The sequence below is a fragment of the Lontra canadensis genome, unplaced genomic scaffold (assembly GCF_010015895.1).
Source record: "Lontra canadensis isolate GAN:19392208 unplaced genomic scaffold, GSC_riverotter_1.0 scaffold25, whole genome shotgun sequence".
Taxonomy (NCBI): Eukaryota; Metazoa; Chordata; class Mammalia; order Carnivora; family Mustelidae; genus Lontra; species Lontra canadensis.
In genome coordinates, this window is record NW_022631019.1 from 18,330,172 (window position 1) to 18,343,147 (window position 12,976).

The window sequence follows — 12,976 nt, forward strand, 5'->3', positions numbered from 1 at the left end:
TTTTAAATTTTTGCTTTATCTGATAGGCTAAAAAAATGGAATCTCTTTTTTGAAACATTTGTATCTCCCTAATCAGTAGTGAAGTTGGACATCTTTTCATACGTTTTAGCCATCTATATTTTTCTTTTATAATTTGCAAATTCTTTTTTTCAGTTGCTTTTTTATTGATTTGTAGGAGTTCTTTGTATGGTTGGGCTATGACTCCTTTCTTTTACATACTATAAATATTTTTTGCCAGATGTTTGTCTTTTATTTTTGTGTGTGATTCCATCGCTTCTTTTTTTTTTTAATTTTTTTTAAAGATTTTATTTATTTATTTGATAGAGATCACAAGTAGGCAGAGAGGCAGGCAGAGAGAGAGGAGGAAGCAGGCTCCCTGCTGAGCAGAGAGCCCTATGCGGGGCTCAATCCCTGGACCCTGGGATCATGACCTGAGCAGAAGGCAGAGGCTTAACCCACTGAGCCACCCAGGCGCTCCTCCATCACTTCTTTTGTCAGATAGAAGTTTTCAGTTTGGATCATGTTCCTTTTTTTTTTTTTTAGATGTGTTTATTTATTTTTGGAGAACGAGCTAGAGTGTGGGGAGCAGGGTAGAGGGAGAGGGAGAGACAATCTCAATCAGACTCTGTGCTGAGCGCAGAGCCCGACATGGGGTTTGATCTCTCGCCCTGAGATCATGACCTGAGCCAAACTCAGCATCGGACACTTAACTGACTGAGCCACCCAGGTGCCCCTGGATCATACTGTTTTTTAATTAGTTTGAAAGTCTTAATGAAAGTTACTGTAGTTGAGAGAACAAAGTGATGGTTGCCAGAGGGAAGGAGCATAGGGGGAGGGGCCACATGGGTGAAGGGGAGTGGGAGGTACAGGATTCCAGTGATGGAATGAATGTCGCAGGAATAGAAGGCACAGCATAGGGAATATAGACAATGATATTGTAATAGGCGTGTGTGATGACAGATGGTAAGTACACTTGTGGTGAGCACAACATAACATATAGAGAAGTTGAATCACTGTTGTACACATGTAACTGATGTAACGTCGTGTGTCAGCTCTACTCAAAAAATAAGAAAGCTACCGTAGTTGAACTTGTCTCCGAAACAACCCATCTGTTATGTTAGTTTAACGTATCACTGATGCTTGTCTCTCTACTGCTTTCCCACAGAAAGGGGAGTGTGTTTGCCCACAGTGTCCCTCTGGATACTCTTTGTTTATATTGAAGCAGCAATTAGATTTAAAGATCTCAAAAATTTTCATGTAGACCTTTGTCGTCCATTTGCTGCTCACTGGTGAGTACTATGTGTGTTCTTAATCTGTAAGTCAGTTCAGTGCGTTCAGTGTAGAATGGTAAGTTCAATTATAAGTTTTTTCTTAGAGCTTTTACAAGAACCCAGAAGACAACGTAACATAGGGGTAAAGAGCTGTGAGCCCTCTTTTCAGGCAGATGAGTGTTTGAACCCCAGCTCCTTCCCCTCATAGCATTGTTGCCTCGGACCTGTCACCTTCTCTAAGCCTTAGCTCTCTCACCCACGTATTAGGAACCTGTCTTGTGGGGTCATGGGAAAGAGGAAATGAGGGGATACATGTAAAATATGTAACTTAATTTCAAGCACAAAGGTGTCTGATAATGTTATCTATTTTTATTATAATCAGATAGCGATTCTAAAATGCCTCGATGAAATGTATGGCTATTTCATGATGCTTAAATGAACTGACTTAATTTTTGCTAATATTTATGGCAGAAACCAAAATAAACAGAATCAACTAAAAAGATACAGTTTCTATTTTTTTAAAGTCTTTTCACAGGCAAGTGAATTCAATAACTTGGTCAATAAAACTTGCCACTTTAAATTTGTAGTGGGATCACATTTGGGCTAATTATAATTTATAAGTTTGAATTTTACTGAAGCTTACTATGAGTTTTGACAGGGTTGCAGAGGCTTTGAAATGGTATTAGGCAGACTGATGAGTTGAATGAAAATATTTCAACTTTTTATCCCAGAGGTTAGAGTTATAAGTACAGCTGGTTTAACTTGAGAGTATAAAACAAATGTTGGCACTGATAATATCAATACTTATTTAAACAACTCTTGAATTTATGTATGACAGGATTTATGAACTGATTTTTCAGGAACAGCTCGTTGACAGTACTCCTCAGGCAGCAAGAATAAAGTAGTCACCTGAATTTGACCCTGGCTGTGGTATTAAAAATGAACACGTGTCCCTTTTGATTTTCTAACACTTACAGTGTTCACTTATGCCCAATCATAAAATCTCTGCCCTGTTCTTAAAAGCGTACAGATCCCAAGTTCTAATAGTGCACAAGGGAGTTTGCTGTTCATCAAAGGCATTAGCCACTATATCCAGCAGTCACTGGGTTAAGTTCTTGAGCTGGTTTGAAGAATGCCAGAGTCTGGTGAGCAGCCTCTAATGGTCTCGCAGTCCTTCTGCTCCCGGCGGGTGTGTTCTGTGTGCCGGCTGCCTCTCATTTCCACAGCAGACATCCCATATATGTCTGTTTACTAAGTGCTCTAATACCTTCGTCATCTAGAATTTATTTCTTTATTTCAGTCCTAGGTGTCCTCATGTGCTTGATGCATGTGTTGTTTGTTTTTTACTGGCGATAACTGGCTAGATTTTCTTCTTTCTAGTATTGGGTACCCTGTGGTGACTTTGGGCTTTGGCTTCAAAAGTTATGTAAGCTACAAAATGCGATTAAGGAAGCAGAAGGAAGTGCAAAAAGAGAACGAATTTTACATGCAGCTTCTTCAACAAGCTCTCCCCCCAGAGCAACAGATGCTACAGAAGCAGGAAAAAGAGGCCGAGGAAGGTAGGTCTTTACTCTAAAATTGTGTTGGCTCAGTGGATGAGTCATTATTTTGTCTATCAGTAGAATTTTTTTTCCCCTGGCAAAGTTGGTAGGACTTTGGAAAATGACCAAGGATTTTCCTGTTTTCTAGTGTTCCCTTTCAGGGCCATTGCTTTGTTTGATCATGAAGTAACAGGGTGTGGGGGTTAACTACCTAGTGCCCAAAGACCATGTGCTTTTACTATGCTTATTTTATTTTATTTTTATAGCTTACTTTATATTTTAATATTTTATCTGTTATAAATATTTAAAAATATTTATTCGCGGTAGCAATGTATATGTATAACTCTGTGAGCTTGTAATTGAGGCAGGCCAAGAACCAAAGTAGAAGCAAGATCGAGAGGTAGAAACAATTGTTTTATAAGTTAAAATTCTTCTGAATGGAGCAGAGGTGGGTAGGTCCCATTCTAAGTGGTTCATATGATGCAAGGTGGATCTTAAAGAGAGCTTTTTCTAACAGGATCTCTCTAATGGGCATAGATCCAATTCAGCAGATGGATTGACAGCAGGATTAGTTTTCTTTGATTTGAGGGTTGGAAGTTTAGAGTCATGTTTTATTCTTTTTCTTATTCTCTTATTCTCTGTATGGTGCAAAATGTCTCTTCAGGTAGACTTGGACAAACTGGAGTGTGTAGACCTCATACAGAAAATTCTTGTCGAGTGGTCTAATAAATGACACAGACTTCTTATTACCTTGTTGCTCGATCAAGAAAAGGATAATGCCCTATATCCTAACATCACACCTCTTCTTTTATGTAATTGCTGTCTTTTCAGTAAAGTTATTAACAGTTTGGTTAGTATCTCTTAAAATAAGGCCTCTTAAGAGTGACTGGCCTGTGTCCTCTTCATTCCAGTGATAGGCAAGTTGGATCTGACTGATAAGTATGATTTAATTATAAAATCCTCATCTTCTTTTCAAGGCCAGAACTGTAACAGCTTGGTGTTTATAAACGATGGCGATTTTCTGAATGTGCAGCTTCTCAAATTTATCTGGATTTGCTTCTTGAAGTTAGCGAGATGTGGTGTGGTTATTGCTTCTCAATGAGTTTGCAAATTGATATAGTGAGTTTCTAACCATAGATAATGCAGTTTCTCCGTGCTGTGGTTTTATACAACTAAATATTCCGGTGTGGGTTTTTTGTTTGTTGGTTTGTTTTTGGTATTGTAGCAGCCAAAGGATTGCCTGATATGGATTCCTCGATCCTTATACACCACAACGGAGGTATCCCAGCCAACAAAAAACTCTCCACAACTTTGCCAGAGATAGAATACCGAGAAAAAGGGAAAGAAAAGGACAAGGATGCCAAAAAACACAACCTTGGAATAAATAACAACAATATTCTACAACCTGTAGACTCAAAAATACAAGAAATTGAGTATATGGAAAACCATATCAACAGTAAAAGATTGAATAATGATCTTGTGGGAAGTACAGAAAATCTCTTGAAAGAGGACTCATGCACTGCTTCCTCAAAAAATTACAAAAATGCCAGCGGAGTTGTGAACTCATCACCTCGCAGTCATAGCGCCACAAACGGGAGCATTCCTTCCTCATCTAGTAAAAACGAGAAGAAGCAAAAATGCTCGAGCAAGAGCCCAAGTACACACAAGGACTTAATGGAAAACTGTATTCCTAATAACCAGCTAAGCAAACCAGATGCACTGGTAAGGTAAGTGTGTGCTGTGTCTTTACTGCCACTTTCCAGTAAAGCTGACTTAGGTCTTGAAAATAGATACTTCCATATGGGCCTGTAGGCCTTGTTTGTGATCAGATACTGTGACTGTTAACTCTGTGGGATTTGACTTTTTAGTGTTCATTTCATGTTCGTTTCACATGGCTTTGTTGGTCCCCTAGTGCCACTGTCCTGAGGCATTGACTCCAGCTCTTTCCAGTGTTGGAAGTAAGAGGTGACAGTGATTTCTTTGCATGTTGGACAAATTTACATGTAACTTGATTCCTCCTGTGGTGTTGAGAGACATACCTGTAGTCCTGGTCCTTTTCTGTTTGCATATCCAAAGTTCCTGTGGCACAGACACACAGCGAAGAGTCCATGTCCTGTGCATGCACGGCTCTTTGTCAGAAAGGTGTAGAAGGTGTGGTGGGGGGGTGTCGAGAAAGTTGTCCTTACCACCTTGTGCTTGTTTTTTGTTAACTCCACTTAAACTGTGAATTATCCCCCAGGTAACTGTGGGAAAATTAGGTTTGAAAAGTAATTTCTAAAAATCCAGTAGGTAAATACAACATTAGACTTAAATTTTAATCAGATGTGTTCCTTTCCCTCTTTAAGTAAAAGAATAACATTGTTGTATTACCTTGACTGGCCCAGCCTTAATTTTTCTCTGTTTTTTGTGTTTTCTAAAATACACATGTGTTCCTTTTACTTCATATCTTTCAATCTGGAGACTGGGATCTGAACTGGAGCTTTTTTTATGCGTAATTCAAGAGGACAATTATAACTCCCTCCCTCTGCTAAGTTATCTTCTATCCCTTTTCCTTTGGCTTAATTAAGAGTAGACAATTTATCCTAGGAGGCAAGGTTTCCAGCATTATAAATTATATGAACTAGATTATTAATTTGTCTTAATTTTCTGACTGGCAGCTAGATTAAGGGAAATATATTTGGGTTCTACTGCTAAAGGCTCTGGAGGTTTCTGGGCCCCCGGCCACTTGCAGAAGCGTCCCATGCGGTTGACGCTGCCAGGCCGACATCCACATGTGTTCGTTAAGACATTCTGCGCATGATGCCCTGCAGAGAAAACACTCAGCAGAGGACCCTCTCCAGGCATCCATGGGAGAAAGACCAATTAGTTGACCGTCTATTTCAAAGGAAATATCCCACAAATTTACTATATACTATAAACAAAACATGTGCCCCAAGCTTTTTAACATCCTTTCTCCTACACAGTTTTAATAATAGCAGTTAAGGCAAAACAGTTTTCCTCTGTTGGGTTTTGCAGAGAGGGCAGACGAGGCTCAGTCTTGTGACAGCATCTCACGTGGGCCACAGTTGCAACGTTGGTTGACTCTACCTGATCTGCCTTTAGTAAAGAAGTTCAAGGACTCAGATGGCCAGTTTTCCCATGCACGGGTCAAGTGCCCCCATGCTCATTCTGGGTTGTAGGCTTCTTCTTGTGGTCACTAACGTGCACTCTGATGTACCTTGATCTGGAGGACCCCAGAAATTACTCTGTTTTAGGGAATACCTGCTGTCAAATACATAAATAGAAAATATTATATTTAAATAGTTTTATGGCTTGCATAGGATTATATTCAATTTCTAATGTATTCCAAAAAATAAAGAGATGATATAAATATCTGGCAACAGGGGAAATTTTTAAATAAAATATGGTCCATCCATTTGATGGACTTTTAATATAGACATTACCAAATCACATTTTTGAGCCATATTGAACAATACAGGGAAGGGCTCATGACGTAATAATGAAGAAAGTAGAAAGCAGTTTTATCAAAAACCTCTTTTTTTTCCTCTCATAGACACAGAAAAGTAACTTGGAGGGAATGGAACTAAAATGATAACAATAGTTATTGCCTCATGATAGTATTGGGGCTTTAATTTTTCTTTTTACTTTCATGCATTTTCCAGTTTTTCTAAGATGAACGACAGTGCATGTTTATAAAAAGAAGAGTATGTGAGCAAATTATTCAGCGTGGTTGTAGGAGGCATTATCAGTTCCTCTTGCCCTTCTTGGCTATCTCCCATTTCCTCCTGTTTGACTTCATGCGTGCTTTGATGGATATTAGTAAGACTATAACTGATCCAAACCTGACATATTGAGTTGTTAGCTAGAGAAAGGGGTTGTTATTTTAAGATGGAGAGGGGCTGGATGCAGCGCCCCGGAAGGCTCCTGATGCAAACATACAGTGTGTACGTGAGCCCTTTGCTACCGCAGACATGCCCAGGATTGTGTGCTGGCCAGGCTGGCTGTTGGGAGAAGACTGATCTCCTGCTTCCTGTTTTATAAATGTTTTTTTAAAAAATCATTTGAAAAACCAGTCCTGTATTATTAATAGTAAATTAATTTCAAAACATTCTGTAGGTAGCATTCTACGGGTAATGTGACTGGGAACTGCTACATTCAAGGTACCCATTCTGTGACTTTTGGTGGAAAAATTCATCAGTAACACTTTCAAAGAGAATTCTTTTAGATCAGTGTGGCTGTAAAAAGGTTTGACAGCCATTCCTTAGGAGGAGCAAGTAGACATTCAGGTCTTTTCTCCATCCCTCTGAGCCCCATCAATGCTCTCGAGGGTGTGTAGACCACAGGCTGGCAAGCTACTGCTCACAGGCCAAATCTGGCTCACTGCCTGTTTTTGTAAAAAATAGTTTTACTGGAATACAACCACGCTCATTCATTTATGTAGCGTCTGTGGCTGCCTTTTTTTTTTTTTTTTTTAAGATTTATTTATTTATTTGAAAAAGAGAAAACACATGCGTGCGGGGCAGGGTGGGGAAGTGCGGTGGGAGAGGGAGAGAGAGAATGTCAAGCCGACTCCCCACTGAGCTACGAGCCCAAAGTGGGGCTGGATCTCCTGATGCTGAGAGCATGACCTGAGCTGAAACCAAGAGGTGGAGGCTTACCCCCACCAGGCGCACCACATCTGTGGCTGCTTTTGTGTTATGGTGGCTGTTGAGTAGCGGCCACAGAGACGGTATGGGCTATAAAGGTGAAGATAGTCACTGTCTAGCCCTGCATGGAAAAAGGATGCTGATAGCCTGCTAAGGTTAGGGATGGTGGGGGAAGGTCGGACATTGGGAATAAGTGTTTCCTTTGGAATCCTACCCAGGAAGAGATTGGGAACCTGTGAAAGCCAGTCCAAAGTCCCCTTTTTGTTTGAAAAATATATCTTACAAAATGACCTGATTTCTGCCAGCTTGATTTTTGAGCTCTTTACCCAAGATGTTTACAAACAGATGTGTAATGTGGGTAGCCAAAATATTTTTAATTCTGACCTGAGAAAAATTCTAGATAAAAACAGAAAAAGCAATGAAGAAGTTCACTTATTTTACTAAGTGCTGGGAATAATGTAAATTAGAATGAGATTTGTTTACATTTTTCTCTTCAGTGGTCAATTTTAAAACATTTTAAATAGCAAAAAAAATTACAGAAAATTTAGGCAGAGAAAAGGGGGAATGGTCCCACCACATGACACGAATCACTGTATGTTCTTTTCATCAACTACACTTATATAGCTGCGGCCATAGCATTTGTATAGTTTTTGTATCCAACTTTTTTCACTGAAATTATATTTGAGGGGTGCCTGGATGGCACAGCTGGTTAAGCATCTGACTCTTGGTTTTGGATCAGGTCCGAATTTGCAGCGAGTAAGGCTCCGTGCTCATGGTGGCGTCTGCTTCAAATTCTTTTCTCCCTTCCCCAGACCCTCCCTGCTCCCACGCTCTCTCTCAAAGAAATAAAATCTTTTTTCTTTTTAAAGATTTTAATTTATTCATTTGTCAGAGAGAGAGAGAGAGTACAAGTAGCAGGGAGAGCAGCAGGCAGAGGGAGAAACAGGCTCCGTGCTGAGCAAGGAGCCCGATGCAGGACTCCATACCAGGACCCCAGGACCATGACCTGAGCCGAAGGCAGACGCTTAATCCACTGAGCCACCCAGGCATCCCAGAAATAAATAAAATCTTAAAAAAAAATTATATCAAGTTCATTTTGCCAACTTAGTATCACCCTCTTTTCCCTTGATGTGGAATATTCCATGGCAGGTCTGTGAGATCCTTCAGCAGTCACTTGAAGATGGGCTGGGTCAGGGTGTCACCTGAGCCACTTCCTGCAGTTTCAGGGCCCGCAAGCAAAAGAGATGACACTTTTGTGTGCACTTGGCATTAAGCTCCCTCTCAAATACAGCCCAAGACTGGAGGGATTCTTTTTTTTTTTTTTTTTTTAAGATTTTATTTATTTATTTGACAGACAGACATCACAAGTAGGCAGAGAGAGAGGGGGAAGCAGGCTTCCCACTGAATGGAAAGCCTGATACAGGGCTCGATCCCAGGACCCTGAGATCATGACCTGAGCCGAAGGCAGAGGATTAACCCACTGAGCCACCCAGGCGTCCCTTGGAGGGATTCTCCTCGCTGACTGTTACTTGTTTCACTTTCCTGGTCAAGGAAGAGAATTTAAAACTGACTACAAGATGTAAAGTGATCCATATTCTGTAGAAATGTTGAAACAAAAGTCTCATTTTGGTTCTTTTCTAGTCTCTCTTTTTTTTTTTTTTTTTTTTTGGTACCCAAGACAGAAGATTCATCTTTTTTTTATTTTTAGTGCTTGTTCTTAATAAGAGATCACCTCTGACTTTAATATAGTTGAATAGTATCTGGTATGAAGATTCACAAAGGAAAAGTGATCCACAGTTTGCCTAGCGGAGATGCATTTAACAAAACTGAGTGGAATTTAGAATGGTGATTATTTTTTTTGGAGCTAGAAGAGTTATCAGAGGCATCTAGACCAGCGTCCTTTCTTTGTATCAATGAAGTTAATGAGCCCTGGAAGTTTAAATGGCTAGTCCAGGTGACCAAGCTGTGGTCGGAGTGCTGGGACCAGACCGGAGTTTCTTCTTGACTTCTGCCTCCTTTGTTCTAACCATGCTGCTTTAAAGAGGTTTATCAACCTGCTTTATTTTTCTACTTTATATTTTTGTTTTTGTGTTTTTGTTTAAGTGTACATACAACTAAAGCTGGCTCAAGGATTGGCACCAGACCTAGATTTTAAGCTCTCATGGCTAAGATCTATAGAAGAAATGCTTAGAACTTCAGAATTCATATATTATTAATTCATGAATTATTCAGAATTCATTCATTTCCTTTTTTATAGAGAGACGCTGTTCTAAGTGTTTTTAAAGTTCTCGCTCTTACCCAAAGACACAAGGGTGTACTTAATCTCAGAACATAAAGGGGCCATCCGCTCATACCCTTGAATGCTTACAGAGTCTCTGAGAACTCAGTTCTGATTAGGGCTAGCTTGGGAGTTACTCTGGTTCAGACAGCCGGGACCCACCCAGTATGGAATTTGCCCATTCGGGAGGGATAATTCTGGAGTAGGCTAACTTGTCACCTGCAGACCTGAGAGCCCTGAACTGGAAGATATGAGACCAGGGATGGAACCATCAGCTTTCCCTGAGGAGAGGCCACCAGTGACAGCTTGGAAGGCCTGGGATCCTGGGGTTTGGACATTGCCATGACAGTAAGTTCTGGAGAAAGTCTGAAGCAAGAGACCTGGGGAGAGCCCTCTCTTCAGGGAAACATGGAAATCTGGGAAAAGCTATACTATATTGAATACTCACTCTTTCTTTCCTCTAAATGTATTTGGTTATTTGTTTTAAAGATTATTTATTTATTTATTTATTTGACAGACAGAGATCACAGGTAGGCAGAGAGGCAGGCAGAGAGAGAGGAAGGGAAGCAGGCTCCCTGCTGAGCAGAGAGCCTGATGTGGGGCTCCATCCCAGGACCCCAGGACCACGACTTGAGCCAAAGGCAGAGGCTTCAACCCACTGAGCCACCCAGGCGCCCCTGTATTTGGTTATTTTAAGCACACCAAAATATAGTCATTTATACCTTAGTTTGTTATTTAATTCTGCTTATTTGGAGACTTGCAATAGGGAGATAGAGGAGAAAATGTTTATCAGGATTTTTTAGATAATCTTTCAGCCAGTGGTGGCCCTGCCTCAGAGGGATACAGAAACACTTACCCTGAGGAGCGTTGAACATTCATGCCCAGGGACTAAACTTATATTATCATATCTGGATCTTAGAGAAATCTTTTTGGAGCATATAGATTGATGACAATATATTTTATTAAATGGGCTATATAATGTTCTAGGCCATCAATGAGTATATTGATTAGTATTGTGTTTTAGCAGGCTGTCATGTGTTTGTGGCTCCTGTCTAGTTTAAGCTGGTGGGTGAGCACAGTGTCAATGCTCTTCATTCCACTTTCTAGCCCAAATAAACCTTCTGTTTGCATTTATGATTTTTAGGTTTAGCTTAAAAAAGGAGAGGAAAATAGCCAAAGCTAAAAACAGCCAGTTTTCCCCTTTGACTGGACTTGCTGGTGGCACAGACTGCCCAAGTGTGGTTTGACTAGCAGTTCACAGTCTTTTGTATTTCTGAATTTAATCTTCTCTTCCAAATACTATCATTTGAGATTGTTGTATAGCCTCTGACTTATATAAATCTCTGGGGCGTGGTCTTGCTCTTTGGGGAAAAACAACAGAAAACAGTTTTGTTTTGTTTTGTTTTGTTTTAAGATTTTATTTGTTTGAGAGATAGAGAGAACAGGAGCAGGCGGAGAGGGGCAGAGAGGCAGACTCCCCAGCAAGCAGGGAGCTCAACTCGAGACTCGATCCCAGGATTCTGGGATCACGACCTGAACCCAAGGCAGAGGCTTAACCAACTGAGCCACCCAGGTGCGCTGACAATAAGAGACAATGTACAGTACTTCTTATTTTTCATTTCCCCACATTTCAAGATGTCCATGCACAACTAAAAATTATATATCCTTTGAAAAGAAAGGGCCATATTTTTGGATACTGATAGTTAATATAAAGTCCATGTATTTAGTAGGACTTGGTGTAAATAACTAAAAAAGACCCATGTAAAGAGAGAATCCAAGAAACTCTTATTTTTTTTTTGTCTTAGAAAAGCTTTTCAAAGCAATAAGGAAAATTAGGGGCAGATGCTATACACCAGAAGAACAAAGAGACATCAGTTCTTACAACTGTCCATCTTTCCTGTCCCTTGCAGGAAGCTATGCAGGTACTTGCCCATCTCAGGGTTAGGAGTAAGCAGGGCTGGCTCCTAGCTCCAGGGGCAAAGAAGGGCAAGGAACTTGCTGGTGCCAAGCTGAAGCAGAAGGGGGGAAAGAGATTCAGTACATGGAACCCAAGATTGTTGGCACAAAGCGAGAATACAGGCCGACCCGACTATGGGGAAGAAACAGACAGAGCAGTCAGTTCAGGAGGTAGAGCCTATGAGCAGTCCATGGGACAGGTGCCCCAGGGGAGATGGCATTTTTTAATATAAAGATTTTTATTTATTTATTTGACAGAGAGAGATCACAAGTAGGCAGAGACAGGCAGAGAGAGAGGAAGGGAAGCAGAGAGCCCGATGCGGGGCTCGATCCCAGGACCCCAGGACCATGACCCGAGCCGAAGGCAGAGGCTTAACCCATTGAGCCACCCAGGCACCCCGGGAGATGGCATTTTTATGGACTATTCCAGCCCTCCCCCAAGCCCTGAAGAGTCCTAAGTGGGGAATCACAGTGGTGTGAAGGGGAAAGTGTACAAAGGATTCTCTTGAAAGATGGAAACCCATCTTAAAAGAAGATAATGGAAAGACTCCAAGATTGATCATTAAAGGGGAGGAAGTAGCAAAACATTATATATTACAAAATACGGGTGGACGTAGTTCTCAGGTACACAGAAAATTATTTGAAATAGTATGTACCAGATGGTCAGTTGTAGTTGATGATAGGGGATATTTACTTCCTATATGGTCCATTTCTATGTAGTGTGAATTTTTACACAGACTTGTTATATCCATAATAGAGTGTAAGCTCAGTGCGGTCAGGGACCTCCTTTTCTCTTATCTACCATGGTAGACAGAGCAGATAGTCAATAAATACTTGTTGAGTGAGTATTAGCTTTGTGCAGGGAAGATAATAGAAAGAGGGGGAGAAAACGATGAAGTACGGTGCAGTGTGGTTCAAAGTGGAGTTGCCGTGCAGCTCAGAGAGGCTTTTGACGTGAGAAAAGCTAAATGTTCCATCAGACCAGGTCAAGCACAAACATCCAGTGTCCCACTATTTGTTGCTCTGGACTAGGTTGTTAACAGTCTTACTTCTAAAAAATAGAATGCTTTCTACTCTAAGCCCCTTTCCCTGGTATTTCCTAGGAAGTTTTGAAATTTGGTACTCTATCAACACTCTTCTCTTTTTTAAAAACTTATTATTTTTGAGTGTTTTATTATGGGGGGATGTTGGGAGGGCAGAAGGAGAGTGAGAGCGGGAATCTCAAGCAGGCTCCCCACTGACCACAGAGTCCTACACAGGCTCTGAGATCATGATCTGAGCCAA

General features: G+C 40.7%; 1 protein-coding gene across 1 annotated transcript in view; it reads left to right on the forward strand.

Moving 5' to 3' along the window:
- MACO1 (macoilin 1) overlaps positions 1-12,976 on the forward strand; it is a 62,805-nt gene that overhangs the window by 21,615 nt on the left and 28,214 nt on the right. The window contains exons 4-6 of the mRNA XM_032863801.1: positions 1,166-1,289; positions 2,652-2,830; positions 4,038-4,539. Coding sequence (XP_032719692.1) covers positions 1,166-1,289; positions 2,652-2,830; positions 4,038-4,539 — 805 coding nt within the window. The remainder of the gene's footprint in view (positions 1-1,165; positions 1,290-2,651; positions 2,831-4,037; positions 4,540-12,976) is intronic.